General features: G+C 46.9%; 1 protein-coding gene across 1 annotated transcript in view; it reads right to left on the bottom strand.

Annotated features, from left to right (window-relative positions):
* The window catches only part of COX15 (cytochrome c oxidase 15), an 84,214-nt gene that overhangs the window by 63,952 nt on the left and 3,793 nt on the right, over positions 1-16,469 (bottom strand). Inside the window, exon 3 of the mRNA XM_087398484.1 lies at positions 5,301-5,617. Coding sequence (XP_087254610.1) covers positions 5,301-5,617 — 317 coding nt within the window. The remainder of the gene's footprint in view (positions 1-5,300; positions 5,618-16,469) is intronic.

The following is a 16,469-nucleotide window of genomic DNA, read 5'->3' as shown; positions in this document are numbered from 1 at the left end:
TAATCACTTCAGCACTTATTTACAGCTCACAAAGCATATATCACAACCATTAACCATTGCATGATCACCATTTGGCATTTATCCATTTGTTCACAAACAAAACCACTGAAAAAGGAATGGAGGCTAGAATGCCTCTGCTCAACAAACATAGACAAGTGCACCCAATCGACCCCAAACACCGTGGCGCCCCTTTCGGTATTTCTTTATATTTCACAGTGAAATGATTACAAGTTGCATCTAGGACACCTTCCCAACAACTGAGCACGCAGCCCCAATTCACTGAGCCTTCGCAAGGCTTTCAAGCATAGAACACCATCACATAAGTGCACTTAACCCATAGGCTCAACCCAAAGGCATTCTCTTTTCCGAGTGCAATTCCATTGGCTGTCCGAATGCAATCACACTGCACCCCAGCTGCACTCTCTTTGAGTGGTTTCCAGATGGTATTCACAAAAATTTTCAAAGCTCCAAAATAAAATCAGCAAAGTACCCAACCAAAGAATGACTCATGTAGCACTGCCTGGGCACCTGTGAGCCAAGAAAGAGGCGGCACACGAGGCCAACCAATAGCTTATGGGCAAAAGAAATTGCAGCACCAAAATCACAACTCACCAAGCCCTGAAAACTCGAACCAAGTCCTCAATCGCCAAGAGGACGTAGTAGCCAATGCCCAATTGCATTCTCAGCCAAAGAGGAGTGCAAAGGCATGAAGAAAGAGCATTTACAAGAGCCAACCAGCAAGAATTCCACTGAAAAATGCGAAAAGAAGCACTTCTGTCGCGAAGAAATGGAAGTTCTTGGGCTCAAAAGAAGCGAGCTTCAGAGAGGAATGCATTGAGAAGGTTTTGGAGAAGTTTCATCACCGGAAAGTCCTCCAAAACCGAGAAAAACCAGTCAACCAGCGCGTGGGACCACTCGAAATTCAACAGAAAGCTGTAGCTTTGCAAGAGGAGAGGCCCAAGAGGCGGTAGAAGCAAAAAGGTCCAGAAAAAGCCACTTTTGCAAATTCGACCAGCAAAAGAAGTACTCAGCTCTACCCGTTCTACCAAACACACAGAGGGAAAAGCATATCACTACGAAAGGGAGGCAGAGGGGAAGCCATCGGGCCAAACGGAAGTCCAGGAATCCAAACGGGTGAGGAGTTATGAAGAAAAACGGAATTCAGTTGAAGGAGGCTGAAAAACCAGTCCAAAATCTCAACAAAGGGAGAAGATGAGAGAGAAAACCACACATGTGAAGTTTAGAAGGCCCAAGAAGGTCCAGGAATGGCAAAGGAGCATGTAGAAGACACTAGAGCCACCTGGAACTCTAGGGGGGCCATTGAAGGTACATGGCTCTCTAGGGGGCCCATTAAAAATGCCACATCATCATTTTCCAACAACCACTCTCTTAATTCCTTGGAATGCCTTTGGGCCTAGGGATTAATTACGCTTATGTGCTAGGCACCATGCCGCGTTTAATTACACATTATTAAGCCCATGCTTGGACTTTTAAAACCAAAGTTGTCACGGTCTTGTAGTACATTAAAGTACTTAGAATTTCACGCCCCCATGACAACACCTCTGGGGACCACTTCTCCAACCCTGTGGAGGCAAACTGGAATCTCCAAACGGGGTGTGTCTGAGATCCCACTGCACTGATCAAACCCCCCTTCCGGGGCTGGAGGACCATGTGCGTTACCTCCAATGGTAGAGGATATGAGTCCGGAATCTCTAGATAGTTCCAGGGTCCTAACCTCCAGAAGTCCTGCAATAAGGGACGTCCAGGCTAAAGGTTGGGAGCTGCTGACCGGGAGGATGAGCCCCGGGACCGACTGCTGCGATGAGAAAGCAGAAGGGAGCGTCATCTTTCCCTTGCTTGCTAGCAGGGGTGTCGAGGCAGATGAACCTGCTGTGGAGGTGGAGAGGGGAGCGACGGGGGAAGGGGGGGTAGGGGTGCGAGGAGCGGGGGGGGGGGGAGGGAGGGGCGGGTGGTGAGAGTGATCATAGCAAGGGGGGCTAAGGGGAAGGAGGAGGCGGAGGGAACCCTGGAGGAGGCGGGGGAGGTATAGAGGAAGAGGGGTCTGGAGGGGGAAGGGGAAGGGGGGGAGAAGGGATAAGGACAACCACAGGGCCCCCCTGCTCATCAGGCTCGCTGGGGCTCTGGATCCGCTCCTCGTCGACCACTGTCGAACTAGCATCCACAGCTTCTGCCATCGCCACATTTGAAACTCATGGGGCTCGCTGCTGCTGCAAGGGTGAGTGCGGAGGCTAAACCTCCGAAGTGGGAGGAACAACTAGATGGGCGGTGGCCCCTGCCACTGCTGGAGGAGGTGGCTCCTGTTGTTCCTCCTTCGAGGCCTCTCGATCAACCCTGTCCCTCTCTCTGCGATTGGCCCTCTGCTTGCAGCGCTTGCGGGCCTGTTTGCTTGGTTTCTTTTTCTTTTTGACCTGGGTCCAGTCCCCTTCTGAGGGAGTAACCTAAGGGGTCTGAGACTCCTGTTGTTCCTACCGGAGAGGGCACTGGACTGGGACCTACTGACTCTGCCTGCTCTGTGGGGGTTGGGGGGGAGGCACTCGACCGATGCCACGGGGGCAATCTTTGGCAAGGTAACCCATCAGTCTGCAATGGAGACACTGGCCTGGTAACCCAGAAATCTCCACTCGCTGGCGAAGTGTACCCCCTTCCAGGGTCTCTAGAAGAATCAACTCTAGGAGGGACTCTAGGCTCTTAACCACCAGTCTGATCCTGGGGACCCCATCATCTGCTACCACTGTTGGGGCCGAATCTGGCGGAGACTTGAGCATTGTGCCAAATGCCCGACCAATGGAGGGAAGAATGGCTCTTTACTCCTTTGGGAGCCCTAGGAAGCGAAGCGTAACCGGGAAGCGGGGAACATGGTGTGTCGTGTCCATGTCCTCCATTGTAAAGCCATGGTACCACGGAAAGAGGTACACTAGATACGGGCCAAGGAGGATGGGGCTCTGCTCCACCAGTGTCAAGGCTGTATCAAGAAAGCTCAACTGGATGAGGAAAACGCCTCTCCCATAGATGGTGACCTCCTGAATGTGGTCGCCCTCTATCGCCTTGTGGGTGTGAGGCCCATAATCACCTTGTCCTGAAGGAACTGAATTGCTTGGTGAACCTGTTGTTTGTCGGCTAGAGAAAGAAGGACCTTAACGGCTGTGGGATTCGAGGGTGCTGCCATAGAGCCCCTTTGGCCAGACCAAAGGTCACCACCAAGATCCTCTTTCTTCTGCCAAACCCAAAAGCTCCTGCTGCTGGTGAAGAAAGGAGGGGGGGCGAGGGGGAATGGGAATGGGCAATGCTAGAGGACGAAGGTAAAGAAGGGAGAAGGAGGGAAGCGGGCAAGACGGAGAAGTAGCGGGAGGAGGTGGAGGGGGATGGGAGCACGGGGGAAAGAAGAGGAGGCAGTAGGGGGCGAAGAGGAAGGCGGGGGTGAAGGGGCGGGGGAGCGGTGAAGAGGGGGCGGGGGAGGAGAAGGCGGGATGGATGGCGGGAGGACGAGGAGGGTGGCGGGCTGAGGTGATTGGCAAGTGAGCCGGGAGGTAGAGCGGGAGGTGGAAGGGGGAGGAGTCACAGCCGTTGGCCGTCCTTCTCTTGGACTTTGAGAAGGCCTACGACAGGGTGGAGTGGTCCTTCCTGGAAGGCACGATGCGGGGATTGGGTTTCCCAGACAGATGGGTCAGAGGAGTTTCAACGCTATATGCAGGGAGCTCTAGTCAGATGCTTATCGGAGGACACACGGGCGAGGCCTTTCCTCTCTCTAGCTCGGTCCACCAGGGCTGCCCACTCGCTCCCTTTCTCTTCATGTTTGTGGTGGAGGCTTTGGGCTACTACTTGAGATCACAGGTGGCAGGTCTCGCAGGGTTGAGGCTCCCAATCAGACAAGAGGAGGAGCTACCTGACTCGGAGGCTTTGGGCTACTACTTGAGATCACAGGTGGTAGGTCTCACAGGGTTGAGGCTCCCAATCAGACAAGAGGAGGAGCTACTTGACTCGGAGTTTGCAGATGACACGACCTTGTATGTTGAGGGCACCACAGCGAGTCTGGAGAGAGTCAAGGGCACCTTGGCTATAAACTGAGGCCTCGGGTGCACGGATCAACTGGACAAAATCCATAGGTTTCTTCACATGCCTTCAGGAGACACAAGAGATCCGTGAGTGGGGGAGTGACTTTAGCTTTAGGTGGATACCGCGGGGCAAGATAGCGAGATACCTCAAACACCAGGTTGGTATTGGCATTACAGCAGAGAAGCAGATTGCCCCGTTCCTTGAGAGTGTTCGGCGCAAGTTTCTCTACTGGAGCTTGGCCAAACTCTCCCTAGCAGCTCGCGCCTTAGTGGCAAACCAAGTCCTTCTTGCCACGGCCTGGTATATCGCCTCCTGCTGGTGCTTTCACAGAGGATGCATTGGGCAGCTCCAACGGTTGGTACGGAACTTCCTTTGGGCAGGTTCAGACGGTACAAGGAACACTAGAGCCCCAGTAGCTTGGCAGATGGTGATCATGCCGCAGGCACCAGGAGGCTTGGACTGCAAAAGTTTTCTACACATTCACTCCGCGAGGGATTCGCTGGTTGTATAGTCCCCCTTCTTGGGGGTTAAACCCTGTACCAAAGATTCCCTAGGCAGTGAGCTGGGTTTCTCTGGAACAGGCTGGTTTCTTCTTTCAGCCTTTTTCTGGGTTTTTCCATACTTAGCACCTTCGGGGCTGCTGTTTTGTATGAGGTTTTCTTTCAAGCATTAATAGAAGGTTCCTTTCTTTGCCAAAAAAAAAAAACATGGAGGAACATCAATCTAGGAAATTATCACAGCTTGGTAATACCAATTATGGCACATGGAAATGCATAATGCAAACAAGTCTTGTTCTTCAAGATAAATGGGCGTATGTTGATGGCAATTTTCCAAGGCTAACAAGTGATCTTAAAATCAACCCTATCATTGCAAAAGAACATTTAGGTCAGGACAAAAAGGATAATTAAGCCTCCCATCTGATGCAAGAGAATGTGCAAGACGTAATGCTTGGAAAACTCACAATAGTCAAAACATCCATGGAAGCATGGGACATGTTTGCAACTTTGCATAAATCAATGAATACTTACAAGATCCTCACAATCAAAAATCAAATCAAAGTTTCCAAAATAGCAATGAAACTAGACACGAATATGTAGTCAACGATATCAACAATAAACTTATAGCAAGCAGTAGAAAGTATAAAGTTAGCACAATCGATTCAAGTGATTCACAGTGTGGCTTACCAAGTACATATACATCTCAGAAAACCTTGCATTAGAGCTTACCGTTTGTATTCTGGTGACTTCCGATACTTCTCAAACTCAGTCTGCCACTCTTCAGGAGATGTAGGTGGGAAACTGCCTATAAATTTCCAATCAGTCATAGATAGCCCTGATTTTGTGAGGCGTGTCACCCCTCCAAGAACTACCATACTGAAAACCCAAGCACTGCACCCAAAAAGCCACCATGCCACTGCCTTCTGTGCTTTATCCCCTTTTGCAACTAAATGGCTGAAGGTTTTTGCTCTGCCACCTATGGCTTGAAAGTGAAGAGACGCAGTTGAAGCTGTTGAGAAATGATGGGATGGTATCAAACAGTTCACCTGCAAGAAATAAACAACTATGCTTACAGGAAAAAATACTAAAAAAGCTATAGTGTAAGAACCACCTCAAGCACAACATTAGAATTTTTCCTTTTGATGACCGATTACGAAAAAAAAGACTTAAACCTGCCTTTGGGGAGTGAAAGTGATCCGGGTGTCTTCTAGCATCCCAGATTCTTACCTTCACAGTTTGAATCATTCTTCTTAATGCTAGTTCACATTGACTGCTGCTAATGACTTCAGACATCTGCAATCTCGTGAGCGCTGCTCTCAATTTAATCACTGCAGTAGTATATTGCCTTTTTCCATGTTTCAAAGTTCCCTTCTTGTAAAAAGCTTGATCGTGTTGGCCTAATATTGTGCAGTTCTTCGTCATGATGACAGTAATGAAAAGAACACAACAGGATCGACAGGCATTTAACCTTGTTTTCTAGGACTTTTGTCAAATTACATTTCAAGTTGTAACCTACATCAAACCCATGATGCAACTCTCCTGAACAGTGATTAGCCATGAGAACTTACATGTAAGGGACATCAGAAACCAAGGATAAGTACAGGGAGAAAACCAGGCTATAGCCAAATGAGCTGTTGCAGTTCTTATAAAAGACCAGAGCTCTATCATCATGCATGACAGTTACAGTTCTTATAAAGGGTCAGAGCTCTATCCGTGATGATGCAAAGGTATCCCCTACAAGGCAATGGTTCCAATAAAGTCTAATGAGAACTCTGCAGCATTGACTCATTTAGATACTGCAGTCCACAGAGATCTTATCTTAGGGTGATGCCAGGAGAAGACGCATAAGGTTCTCTATCTGCATCTTGTGCAATACACAACTGTGCTAATAGGGGCCCATGGAGGATGCATTTCCCTTCCAAGTACTACCAGTCCTGTCTTGACAAGCCACAGGGAGCCTCTTCCCTTCCAAGCCTTGGGATGATTGTCCTCATGGCCATGAGTAACTTATATACTCCTCTTCTAGAGGCTCTGTGTAGAGGCCCAAGGGGTTCAATCCATCTGACTCCAACTTTTGACCTGTATGATGGGGTTGAGGTTACGATTTCGTTACAATCCAGTTATGCTACATTGCTGAGAAACCTACGGGTGTCTGAGCCGGAACCTCCACCCAGGCAAATCACCTGGTATCTCATGCTCAAAACGACTTAGCTTGAATTGCCTTCTTCAAAAATCTCACGTAATTCACAATTTCCATTTTTCCAAAACGTGGGTATCAGATACCCCATGTCCCTAGAAGGCTCATTGCTATAATTAGCAGCTTGCTAGGGTTTAAGCCCCTTCCCATTCATTTGATCATCAAAGTCCCTTTTGGGCCTTCTACTAAATCACTAACCATACCCTTGCTCCTAGGCAATTACCCCTAAGAGCGTGATTAACTAATCAACCCGTCAAATGTGCATGGCCTTGCTGGCTTGCGTGCTGCATTTTCCTTTGGTCCCTGTAACATAACAATTCCATTCATTGATGAATCAGCAGGTTTCAAAAATCACTTTAATAAAGACACATGAAACATTGGATGTCCCTTGCAACCCTTGACCAATAATTCTACTACAGATGAAACATGTTACTTAGACACAAATCTGCTCCTTGCAAGGTGCCTACTGACGCTCTAGTAAGAATGAATTGAGCCATCTTGGTAGGACGGTCAACTACCACAAGGATAGAATCGTAACCTCCTTGTTTATGGAAGATCAACTAGAAAGTCCATGGAAATGCTCTCCTTTCTACCAGATGGTATTTCTAATGGTTATAAAAGGCGAGGTGGCTTCACCGGCTCAGCCTTGAGATAAAACATCATGTGTTAGCCTCCGTCTTTGACCAGGCTCTCAACAAATAGTGATTATCAACCAAGGTTTGTTGTGTTGATGGTTTGAATATTTGCAAGAGCACAAAAGTTTCCAATGCTGTGCATAGGACTGAAATTGCAATTTTTAAGGCGGACAAAGTTGGAACATCACTGTCGATGCTGTAACATGCAACGGGTAATTGTTCGTATAATACAACGACACCACCTTAACCTTTATGCGATATACTTCAATCACACCACTGAAAAGGGGGGGGGGGGGGGAGAGAAAGAAAGAAAGAAAGAAAAAAAGTTTATTGAAGTCTTCGGAAGACCGATGGGTCTATGAGACTGTGAAAAACCTGATACAATGAGCTGTGGTAGTGGAGCTACTAAACGAGCATCCACACCAATGCAGAATGCAAAAAAATGCAAACAAGGTCGACAACTGATTGGGTCCCTATACCCACTGCAGAACCCCCCTGCAATGTGTAGAGGAATTTACTTTACATTGGAGAACTGAAAAACATTCTTCACAAGAGCACAAGGTATGCAATCATGAAAAGCAACTTCTAGCACGGAGCAAGACCCAAAAACCTGGAAACAGCTCCACCATAGACAGGGGCGTCAACGCTGTCCACATCCTATGATGAGAACCACTTCTGCGAGGCTGAGGTTGAGGATAGTGCTGTCCACGAGATTGTAGGGTCAGTGAACCGAACTGAGAGATAAAAAGGCGACTCAAAGAAAATGGAGAAAAACAAGAGCTGTAGAGGCTCTTGCAGGAAAACTGTGGACTGAACTGTTGAAACAGCCTGATCTATGCATCGAACTGATGCTGGACTGTAGCCACCTACTGCTGCCGACTGAGCTGACCTTCCAAGAGAAGGCTGGGACTGTTTTGCTGGAGGCAAGGGCTGGATATGGCGAGGCAGGGAGCTGTCCTTGCTGCGAGGTGGGAGCAAGGCTGGAAATGGCAAGGCAGGGAGCTGTCTTTGCTGCGATATGGGAGCAAGACTGAATGCCTGCAAAGGGACCACAGACCCCTTTATATAGGGCTGGGTCAAGCTGACCCAGTCAGTCGGTGGACCAGTCAGCCAACCGACCTGATATGGTCAGTTTGACCAGTCACTCTTTGACTGGTCCACCATCGACCAATCAACCTTTGACTAGGCAGCCTTTGATCGATCAACGTTTGACCGATCAGCCTTTGACCAGTCAGCTTTAACTGGCTGCCATGGCAATCCCAAAGCTGGTCCTTGTGGCCTGCCTAGAGCTGACCCTTAAGACTGCCTCCTAACTACTAACCTAGGTTGAACCAAACTATTCTAACTAGTTCTCAGTGGTGGATACATGTTACTTGCGATTGAACCTAACTACTAAATAGTTCTCAGTGGATACAAGTTACTTGCAACTGAACCTAAGGCTGGGAGTCTACCCACATAGCTTGTGCCAGACACGTCCCCAGACAAGGACTCACACTGAGGCATGGCATACGACTAAAGGTACCTATCAAGGTAACTATTGTTGTACATTATGCCCTTAATGTTATGTCCATTGTGTCACAATGCACCCTAGAGTAGGTGTGCATGTGATATTCCCTCCTGCTTAACTTGGCAGTAGGTTCATGGCTTCCAAGTCGTCCGCCAATATCTAAGGGAGCTCCTGGAAAAACTTCTGTCCAACCAAACCGCCTCATGGGTTCCACAATCTTGGGCGTCGTCTTGACCCACACTTCCACTTATGGAGGAGACTCTGCTCGGGCTCAATGACCTCTACCTCATCGACCACCTCAGACTGGGGCACATCTGGGACACTGTTGAGGGCTGGTCCAATGTAAGGCTTGGGCCACAAGATATGAAAGAATCATGCATGGTCCAACTTTCTAGCAAACGGAGCTTCAATGAGACATCACTAAGCTTCTTGATGATGGGGAAAGGGACAAAACTCCTAAATGACAGCTTGGGGCATCGCTTGCCCACTTGCTTAAGCCATTACTTGATGATGCGTAAATAAACCCAATCACCCTCTTTATAATGAACATCTCGTCGGGACTTGTTGGCTTGGCACATATAGACATCCTGCGCCTTAGCTATCCAATTCTTTACTAACTCAGTAATCTCCACCATGGTCTTTGTGGTCTAATTGGCTTCAAGAGACGAAGAAATCTGTATGCTGCCTCATATGGTGTTCGTCAACCAATGCTGAAGAACTAAGTATCATCAAGTAGCACCAAAGGAGGGTACTATTCCCATTTGTTCCAAGAATCATGACACTATGCTTTGAGAACATCGAATGCCAGCCCATTATAAACTTATGTCTGCCCATTTGATTGCAGATCAAGGGCACTAGATAATTGTAACTTGGTGCCAAAATTTTTGAATGAGGCACGCCACAAGTGTGACGTGAACTTGGAGTCCCTAGTTGAGATAATGCTTCGCGGCAAGCCGCCCATGGGATACCAAAACCAAATGAAAAGGCGAGCGACATCTTCGTGTTGAGAGTTGTGGTGCCATGAGCACATGTAGAGCAAAGGTATGAGTAAAGGGCAAGCTGCCACATGGCATGAAGGAGATATCCCACATGTGAGCAAGCATATGGATGTAAGTACCCTCACCTATAAAAGGGAGGTTCATTTGAAGTAATATCAATAAAGCACTTTGCACTATCTCAAGATTCTCTTTATGAGTCCAAGCTAATCTATCTTGGAAACTAATTGACTTGAGGTACATGTTATGAGCACTCTCTTCATCATGTTTCCACACAGGTTCCATCCACCTTAGAGCGCTCCATAGATCCTGAGGCACACATGCTTTCTCATGGTATCAGAGCTTAGGTCTAGTCTCCTAGATTAGTTGTAGGCTTGCCTTAGGGACACATGTTTTCTCCTAGGTTAGTTTCACTTTTAGATTGAGAGAATTCCGTCCATGAGAATTTGAGATATTTATGTTCTTGTGAGAGCTAGATCAATTTCTTTGATTATGAGAGAGAGAGAGAGAGAGAGACAAATTCATGTTCATGCCTCTTGAGTGATTGTTCATGTTAGAGATTTACTAAGAGATCTCCTTGTGTTTGAGAGAGATTTGAGAGAAGATTTTGAGAGGGAGAGAGAGCCCGAAGCTCTACCTACACCCATCTCCAGTAATCAGCCTCTCCGAACGGGCAACCTTGGATGACAAGCTAGAGCAGCTATTAACAACAGCAACTCCCAACTCTCACGGCCTCCAAGCAAATGCCTCTCCAAAAAGTACTGAACGGGCGACAGCAAACTAGCCCGAGCTCAAAAACACAGAAGGGAGCGCTAACAACTCCTCGACGGCCTCATGGGACTGCATTCTTGCAATGACCATCTAGAGCAGAGAAGTGCTTTCGAACGTGAACAGCTCCAACAAGTCGCCATCGACGGGCTCCAATACCCAGCGCTCCATAGCTAGCAAAAGCACTAGCCCAACCGGCTACTCTAGCAACCAGCTTCAAAGTTCACGACAACGGCTCCAAGGCTTCATCTGGATAGCAGCATCCCGACAGCCACACACACATAGCCCAACGAAGTAGCGCTTTCTCCCGGCATAGCAAAAATGGCCTGCATACGGGACAGCTCACCAACAGCCAGCGCCTTCAAGCAACAAGCTCCTAGGCTAGCCACGAGCTCACGGAGTGCTTTCGTCTACGCCATAGCTCGACGAGCATTGCCAACCTTGCAACGTGCCTCTTGCAACTTCTCCATGAGCCGCGACTTTTGCAAGCCCCGAATCGGAGTAGTATGGCTGAAACAAATACTTCTAAGCTCTACGTTCAGCGGAACCAAATCCTGCATCGATGGAGGAAGTAGATTCTAAAGCAACAATTTGACGGTGGCCAGGTGCCCTGCAAAGTTTTTTCTTTTTGTTTTTTTAAGGTTGAACCTTAGGCCACATGGCAGTAACCTTGACAGGACACGTGGCAGATAAGGTTGGGTGTGGGTGTGGTTAAGTTTATGGTTAGGTTCAGTTTAGTTGGACCATGGTTAAATTTAGCTAGCCTTGAGTTCAAAAGTTTGGTTAGGTTACACAGGGTTTGGTTCAGTTACAAGTTGGTTAAGTTTTAGTTTGGCTAAAGTTGTGCCACATAAGCATACACAGTCAGCAGTGCCACCTTAGCACAGTAACCCCTTGCTAAGCACAGTTTGTAAAGCAGCATGTGAACAGCCTGTGCCACATCATCAAAGGCCCCCTCTTCTTCACAAAACCTTGAACAAGGCGTAACTTGCAATCCAGGAAGAATTTGCACGCGTTCCAAAAAGGAAAAGTGATCGTCTTTTCGAGCTCTACGCGCCTATCAGATAAGAATCATTGTTAGCAATTAGACACTGCCAATATTGAAAGAAATCAATTTGTAAGACCTTTGCAACAAATGATAAAGCAAAGCATGAATGCACACATTGCTGTCATAAGCATGCCAAAAGCATAAGTACATGAGATGACCATAGCACAAAGCATGGCATCCACACATAAAGCATTAAGACACATGGAAGAACAAAGCATCATGCATCAAGCGAAGAAGACAACGGAGTCATCATCAAGCCATGAGCAGAATGACAGGAACAACATGTATTGAGAAACAAAAACCTTTCCAACCTTGCCTATATTTTGTAAATCAAACCTGACCACCTGAGAGTAGCTATGTAAGCACCCAGGGGAGGATTTAATCTTGTAACTCACATCTGACCACCTTGCAGTAGCAAAAGGATCATGGCACCAAGGGGAGGTGTTGAGAGTTGTGGTGCCATGAGCACATCTAGAGCAAAGGTATGAGTAAAGGGCAAGCTGCCACATGGCATGGAGGAGATATCCCACATGTGAGCAAGCATATGGATGTAAGTACCCTCACCTATAAAAGGGAGGTTCATTTGAAGTAATATCAATCAAGCACTTTGCACTATCTCAAGATTCTCTTTATGAGTCCAAGCTATACTAGAGCAGGGGCACATGTGACATAAGCTCTACTCGACCAATTCTACGTTACCATCCCACAATTTTCCACAGTATCAAAGCCTTATGTAACTCTACTACAGCCAATCGTGACCTATCGCGACCCTGCGCCTAATCCACACTCACCAATCCAAACGCTCCCGTACAGCAGTAGTCAATCCCAAACCACAATCCAAACAACATTCCCAACAAGCCGCTATGGACATCTTAAGGCAAAACATCAAATTGTGAATCCACTCGCAAGACATCTGACTGTGAAGGTCTGATCGAACACTTCCAACACAATAGGCGATAGATCATCCAATTCTCTTCCAACCTATGGAATTGCTTTAAATTAGGAAAACTGTCTCAACCCCCAGTTGCAAGACTGGCACTGTCGGCACTTGAATCAATCAGTGTTCAAATCACTCTACAACTTCCCTATATACATCGTTATAGCGTGTCACACCTTAGCAACCCCACAATTGTGCTGCCACTCAGCCCTAGTATGGCTTTGTAGGCCAGTTAGGACTTCTAGTCCACTTGGGACAGCAAATCATCACATTCACTATCCATATGAAGGTCAATGCCTGCCCAATGCATTTGTTGCTGTGTGTCAAAAATCCCAGAGGATCCACTACCACAACAAAGAAAAGGGGCAATTAGAGATCCTTGATAAATTGATATGAAGTAGCAAGATAAATTCTGAATTGTGTCAGGGTACAAAACACAAATGACCATGGGAAGAAGGAGACACCTCTGGCAGCTATAGAAAATGTATACCTTCTTCATTATCTAAAAAGAACCCCTAGATAGGTGAAACATTTGTTGAACTAAAACGCAGCTTCAATATTTAATTCACAGCAAATCTGAGCACTTAGCACTTCCAAAATGATTAATGATGAAGCTGAAACTTGAATAGCGAAAGAGGGGGAGAGAGAGAGAGGGGGGGGGGAGAGAGAGAGAGAGATTTTATTAAAAGTCTTTAGAAGACCAAAAGGGTATGAGACTAACAGAGAAACTGATACAATGAGCCGAGGGTGAAGCCACTAAGCGGGCATCCTGGACTTACATTAATTGGATAAATGTACAATAGTAGCTACCTTGATAGGCGTTTTTGTCGTGTGCTGTACCCCCGTGTGAGCCCTTGTCTGGGGATGTTTCAGGCACAAGCTGTGTGGGTCAACTCCCAGCCTTAGGTTCAGTCTCGCAAGTAAATTGCACCCACTGGAGAACTAGTTAGGATTGTTACGTTCAGCAAGTAACTTCTACCCATTGGAGAACTAGTCAGGATAGTAGTTCAGCCTAGGTTAGTAGTAAGGAGGCAGCCTTAAGGACCAGTTTTGGGACTACCCTAGCAGCCAACAAAGGCTGACAGGTCAAAGGTTGGCCGGTGAGGGGCTGCTTGATCAAAGGTTGACTGGTCAAAGGCCAAAGGCTGATTGGTCAATTTCACCAGATCAGATCCGTTGGCTGATCGGTTAACGGACTGACTGGGTCAACCTTACCCAGTCCTATATAAAGGGGTCCTTTGGCTCTTTGCTCTAGGCCTTGCCTCCAGAGAAACAGTCCCAACCTTCTCCTGGAAGGTCAGCTCAGTTGGCAGTAGCAGGGTGGCTACAGTCCAGCATCCATTCGAGGCACAGATCAGGCCGTTTCAGTAGTTCAGTCCACAGTTTCTTGCAAGAGCCTCTACAACCCTTGTTTTCCTCCATTTTCTCTCAGTCACCTTTCTATCTCTCAGTTCGGTTTCTACTTGCTTCCATTTTCTCACTCGGCAGGCACCTTGCAATCCCATAGACAGCACTATCCTCAACCTCATCCTCGCAGAAGTTAACTCATCATAGGATGTGGACAGCATTGAGGCCAGGGTTTATAGTGGAGCTGTTTCCAGGTTTTTGGGTCTTGGTCCGTCATAGAAGTTGCTTTTCATGATTCCATGGCTTGTGCTCTTGTGAAGAGTCTTTTTCAATTGTATTCCAGCTCTCCAAAGTAAAGTAAATTCCCCTACACATTGTACACTGGGTACAGGGACCCAATCGGTTGTCGAACCTCATTCTCGCTCTCTCACTCTCTCTCTCTCTCTAGACCCAATCGGTTGCCGACCCTCATTCTCTCTCTCTCTCTCTCTCTCTCTGTGTGCAACCGACCCTCATTCTCTCTCTCTCTAACTTTCAGTGATGTAATTGAAGTATTTTAAAGAAGGCCTCACTGTTATTACACAGACAATTACCAATTGCATGTTACATTTGTATCAAAGCTTCGGGGTGATTTCGGCTTGACTACCACGAGTGCATAGTTGTGCTGAGATCTGGAAAGGACACAGCTTAGCATGGAAAGATGATGAGACTAGTCATAAGAGAGTTAGGACAAGATGCTTCTGGCAAACATTGAAAAATGTGAAAAATGATTATGGAGCAGAACAGGCGCCTTGAGTTACACACACACACTTTTTTTTGGGGGGGATGAAATCCACTTGCCATTATATTACAATGAACAGTCCCAATGGAAGGGACAACCAGCTACACACAAGCGCATGTGCATGCAGACATAGTTAGATAGATAGATAGATAGAAGAACAACAGTACCAACTCGACGAAAGCAAGAGATCTACTCAAGGGGTGAAGACACGCAAGCAAAAGATCACAGTCGCGAGCCAACACTAGAGGCTTTTCAGAAGTTGAAGACATTGGCATCTACCACTCCGGTCTTGAAGTTAGCACCTTGGGATGCCCCCTTCTTGGTTATCATTGATGCCAGTAATTTGGCCATTGGCGTAATACTCCAACAATAAGACCGGGTAGAGTTAGCATCTTGGGATGCCCCCTTCTTGGTTATCATTGATGCTATAATTAGAGAACGAGCAAGCGAGCAAATGAAATTAATAGGTAGGATTAACATCGAGTGAATAGCATGAAGGCACAGTACTCGAGTTCGGCACCCATAACCATTTGGCCACATCTCTTGATCCAAGCCATTATCTCTATTTAGGATGGGTGGTTGTTTTATAAGAATTGACTTTGTGTGCTTAAAGACAAAAGGCAAGCTCTTCTCCATGATGTCCATGATTCTCTTGTCAGGGGCCATCAAGGCATCAACAGTACATCGGAGAAGTTAGAGCGGTTACTCTATTGGCCAAGGATTGCAACATGATGTTTACAGCTATGCTGGTCAAATCTCTCAGAAGGTCAAGGGATTTTATCAGAAGGTTGCAGGCTTGCTAAGCCATTGCCCATTCCAAAAAGCCCCTTTCAGGATACAGTGAGAGCTCTCTGGGCTCTCAGAGTGGGAACAAGTAGGAGCATCAACTCGGGGGGGGAGGGGGTTCAATTATCTACTCGCCCCCTTACCACATGCTTTCTCCCCAAAATTGGGCACCCCATATCTACTTTTCTCTTGTGGGACCTGCTTTTTGTGCTTTTCCCCTAAAACGAGGGCCTTTTTGCACTCTCCAAGATCCTACTACAAAATCCAACACACTTTAACCCATTATGGGTTAGCTAATGCATGCATTCTACTTCTTGGACTAATCCTAGTCCCACATTGCTTACTAACCAATGGAAAGTGAACCTGCTCTACTTAACCAAAGTCAACTCTCTTTGACCAGAGTCAATAATAAAAAGGTTTCTCTTTATTTCTGGGAGAAGTACAATTCTGTGACAATAGGGAGGTCCTCAAACCATGAGGACCACCTTGTACCTTGTCCCAAGACCCTTAGATTATCCTATATATGAACCCAGTTTTCCATGCATATGAACCTATCAAAGCAAATAGCATCCTGCTCCTATGTGTTCAATTCCTCCGTGCACATCTGCCCCTTCTGCTTCAGCGCTATAAGCTCGACCTGCCCAGCACATTGGCAGCTCGATTTGCTCCAACTCCAAGCTCAGCTTAGCTTTTGGACAACTATTTTCGCTGCCAACAAAGAGACTGTCGATAAGTCGCAATTTTGGGAAATCAATTGTTGCCCACTTCAGCCTAGCTATTCATGCTCTAATCATCTCTCTAGCTGTTCACGCGAGAGATAGCAGTTGAATCGTCGCTAGCAGCCTGTTCGTTTGCGCCAACCTTTGCATTTGAAGAACCAACTCAGCGCTGCCATTT

Source organism: Dipteris shenzhenensis, chromosome 27 (genome assembly GCF_047967505.1).
Source record: "Dipteris shenzhenensis isolate YYH24624 ecotype China chromosome 27, Dip_SZ_1.0, whole genome shotgun sequence".
Classification (NCBI taxonomy): Eukaryota; Viridiplantae; Streptophyta; class Polypodiopsida; order Gleicheniales; family Dipteridaceae; genus Dipteris; species Dipteris shenzhenensis.
The sequence above is the reverse complement of the archived record's forward strand: the minus strand, read 5'-3'. Positions and strand labels throughout refer to the sequence as shown.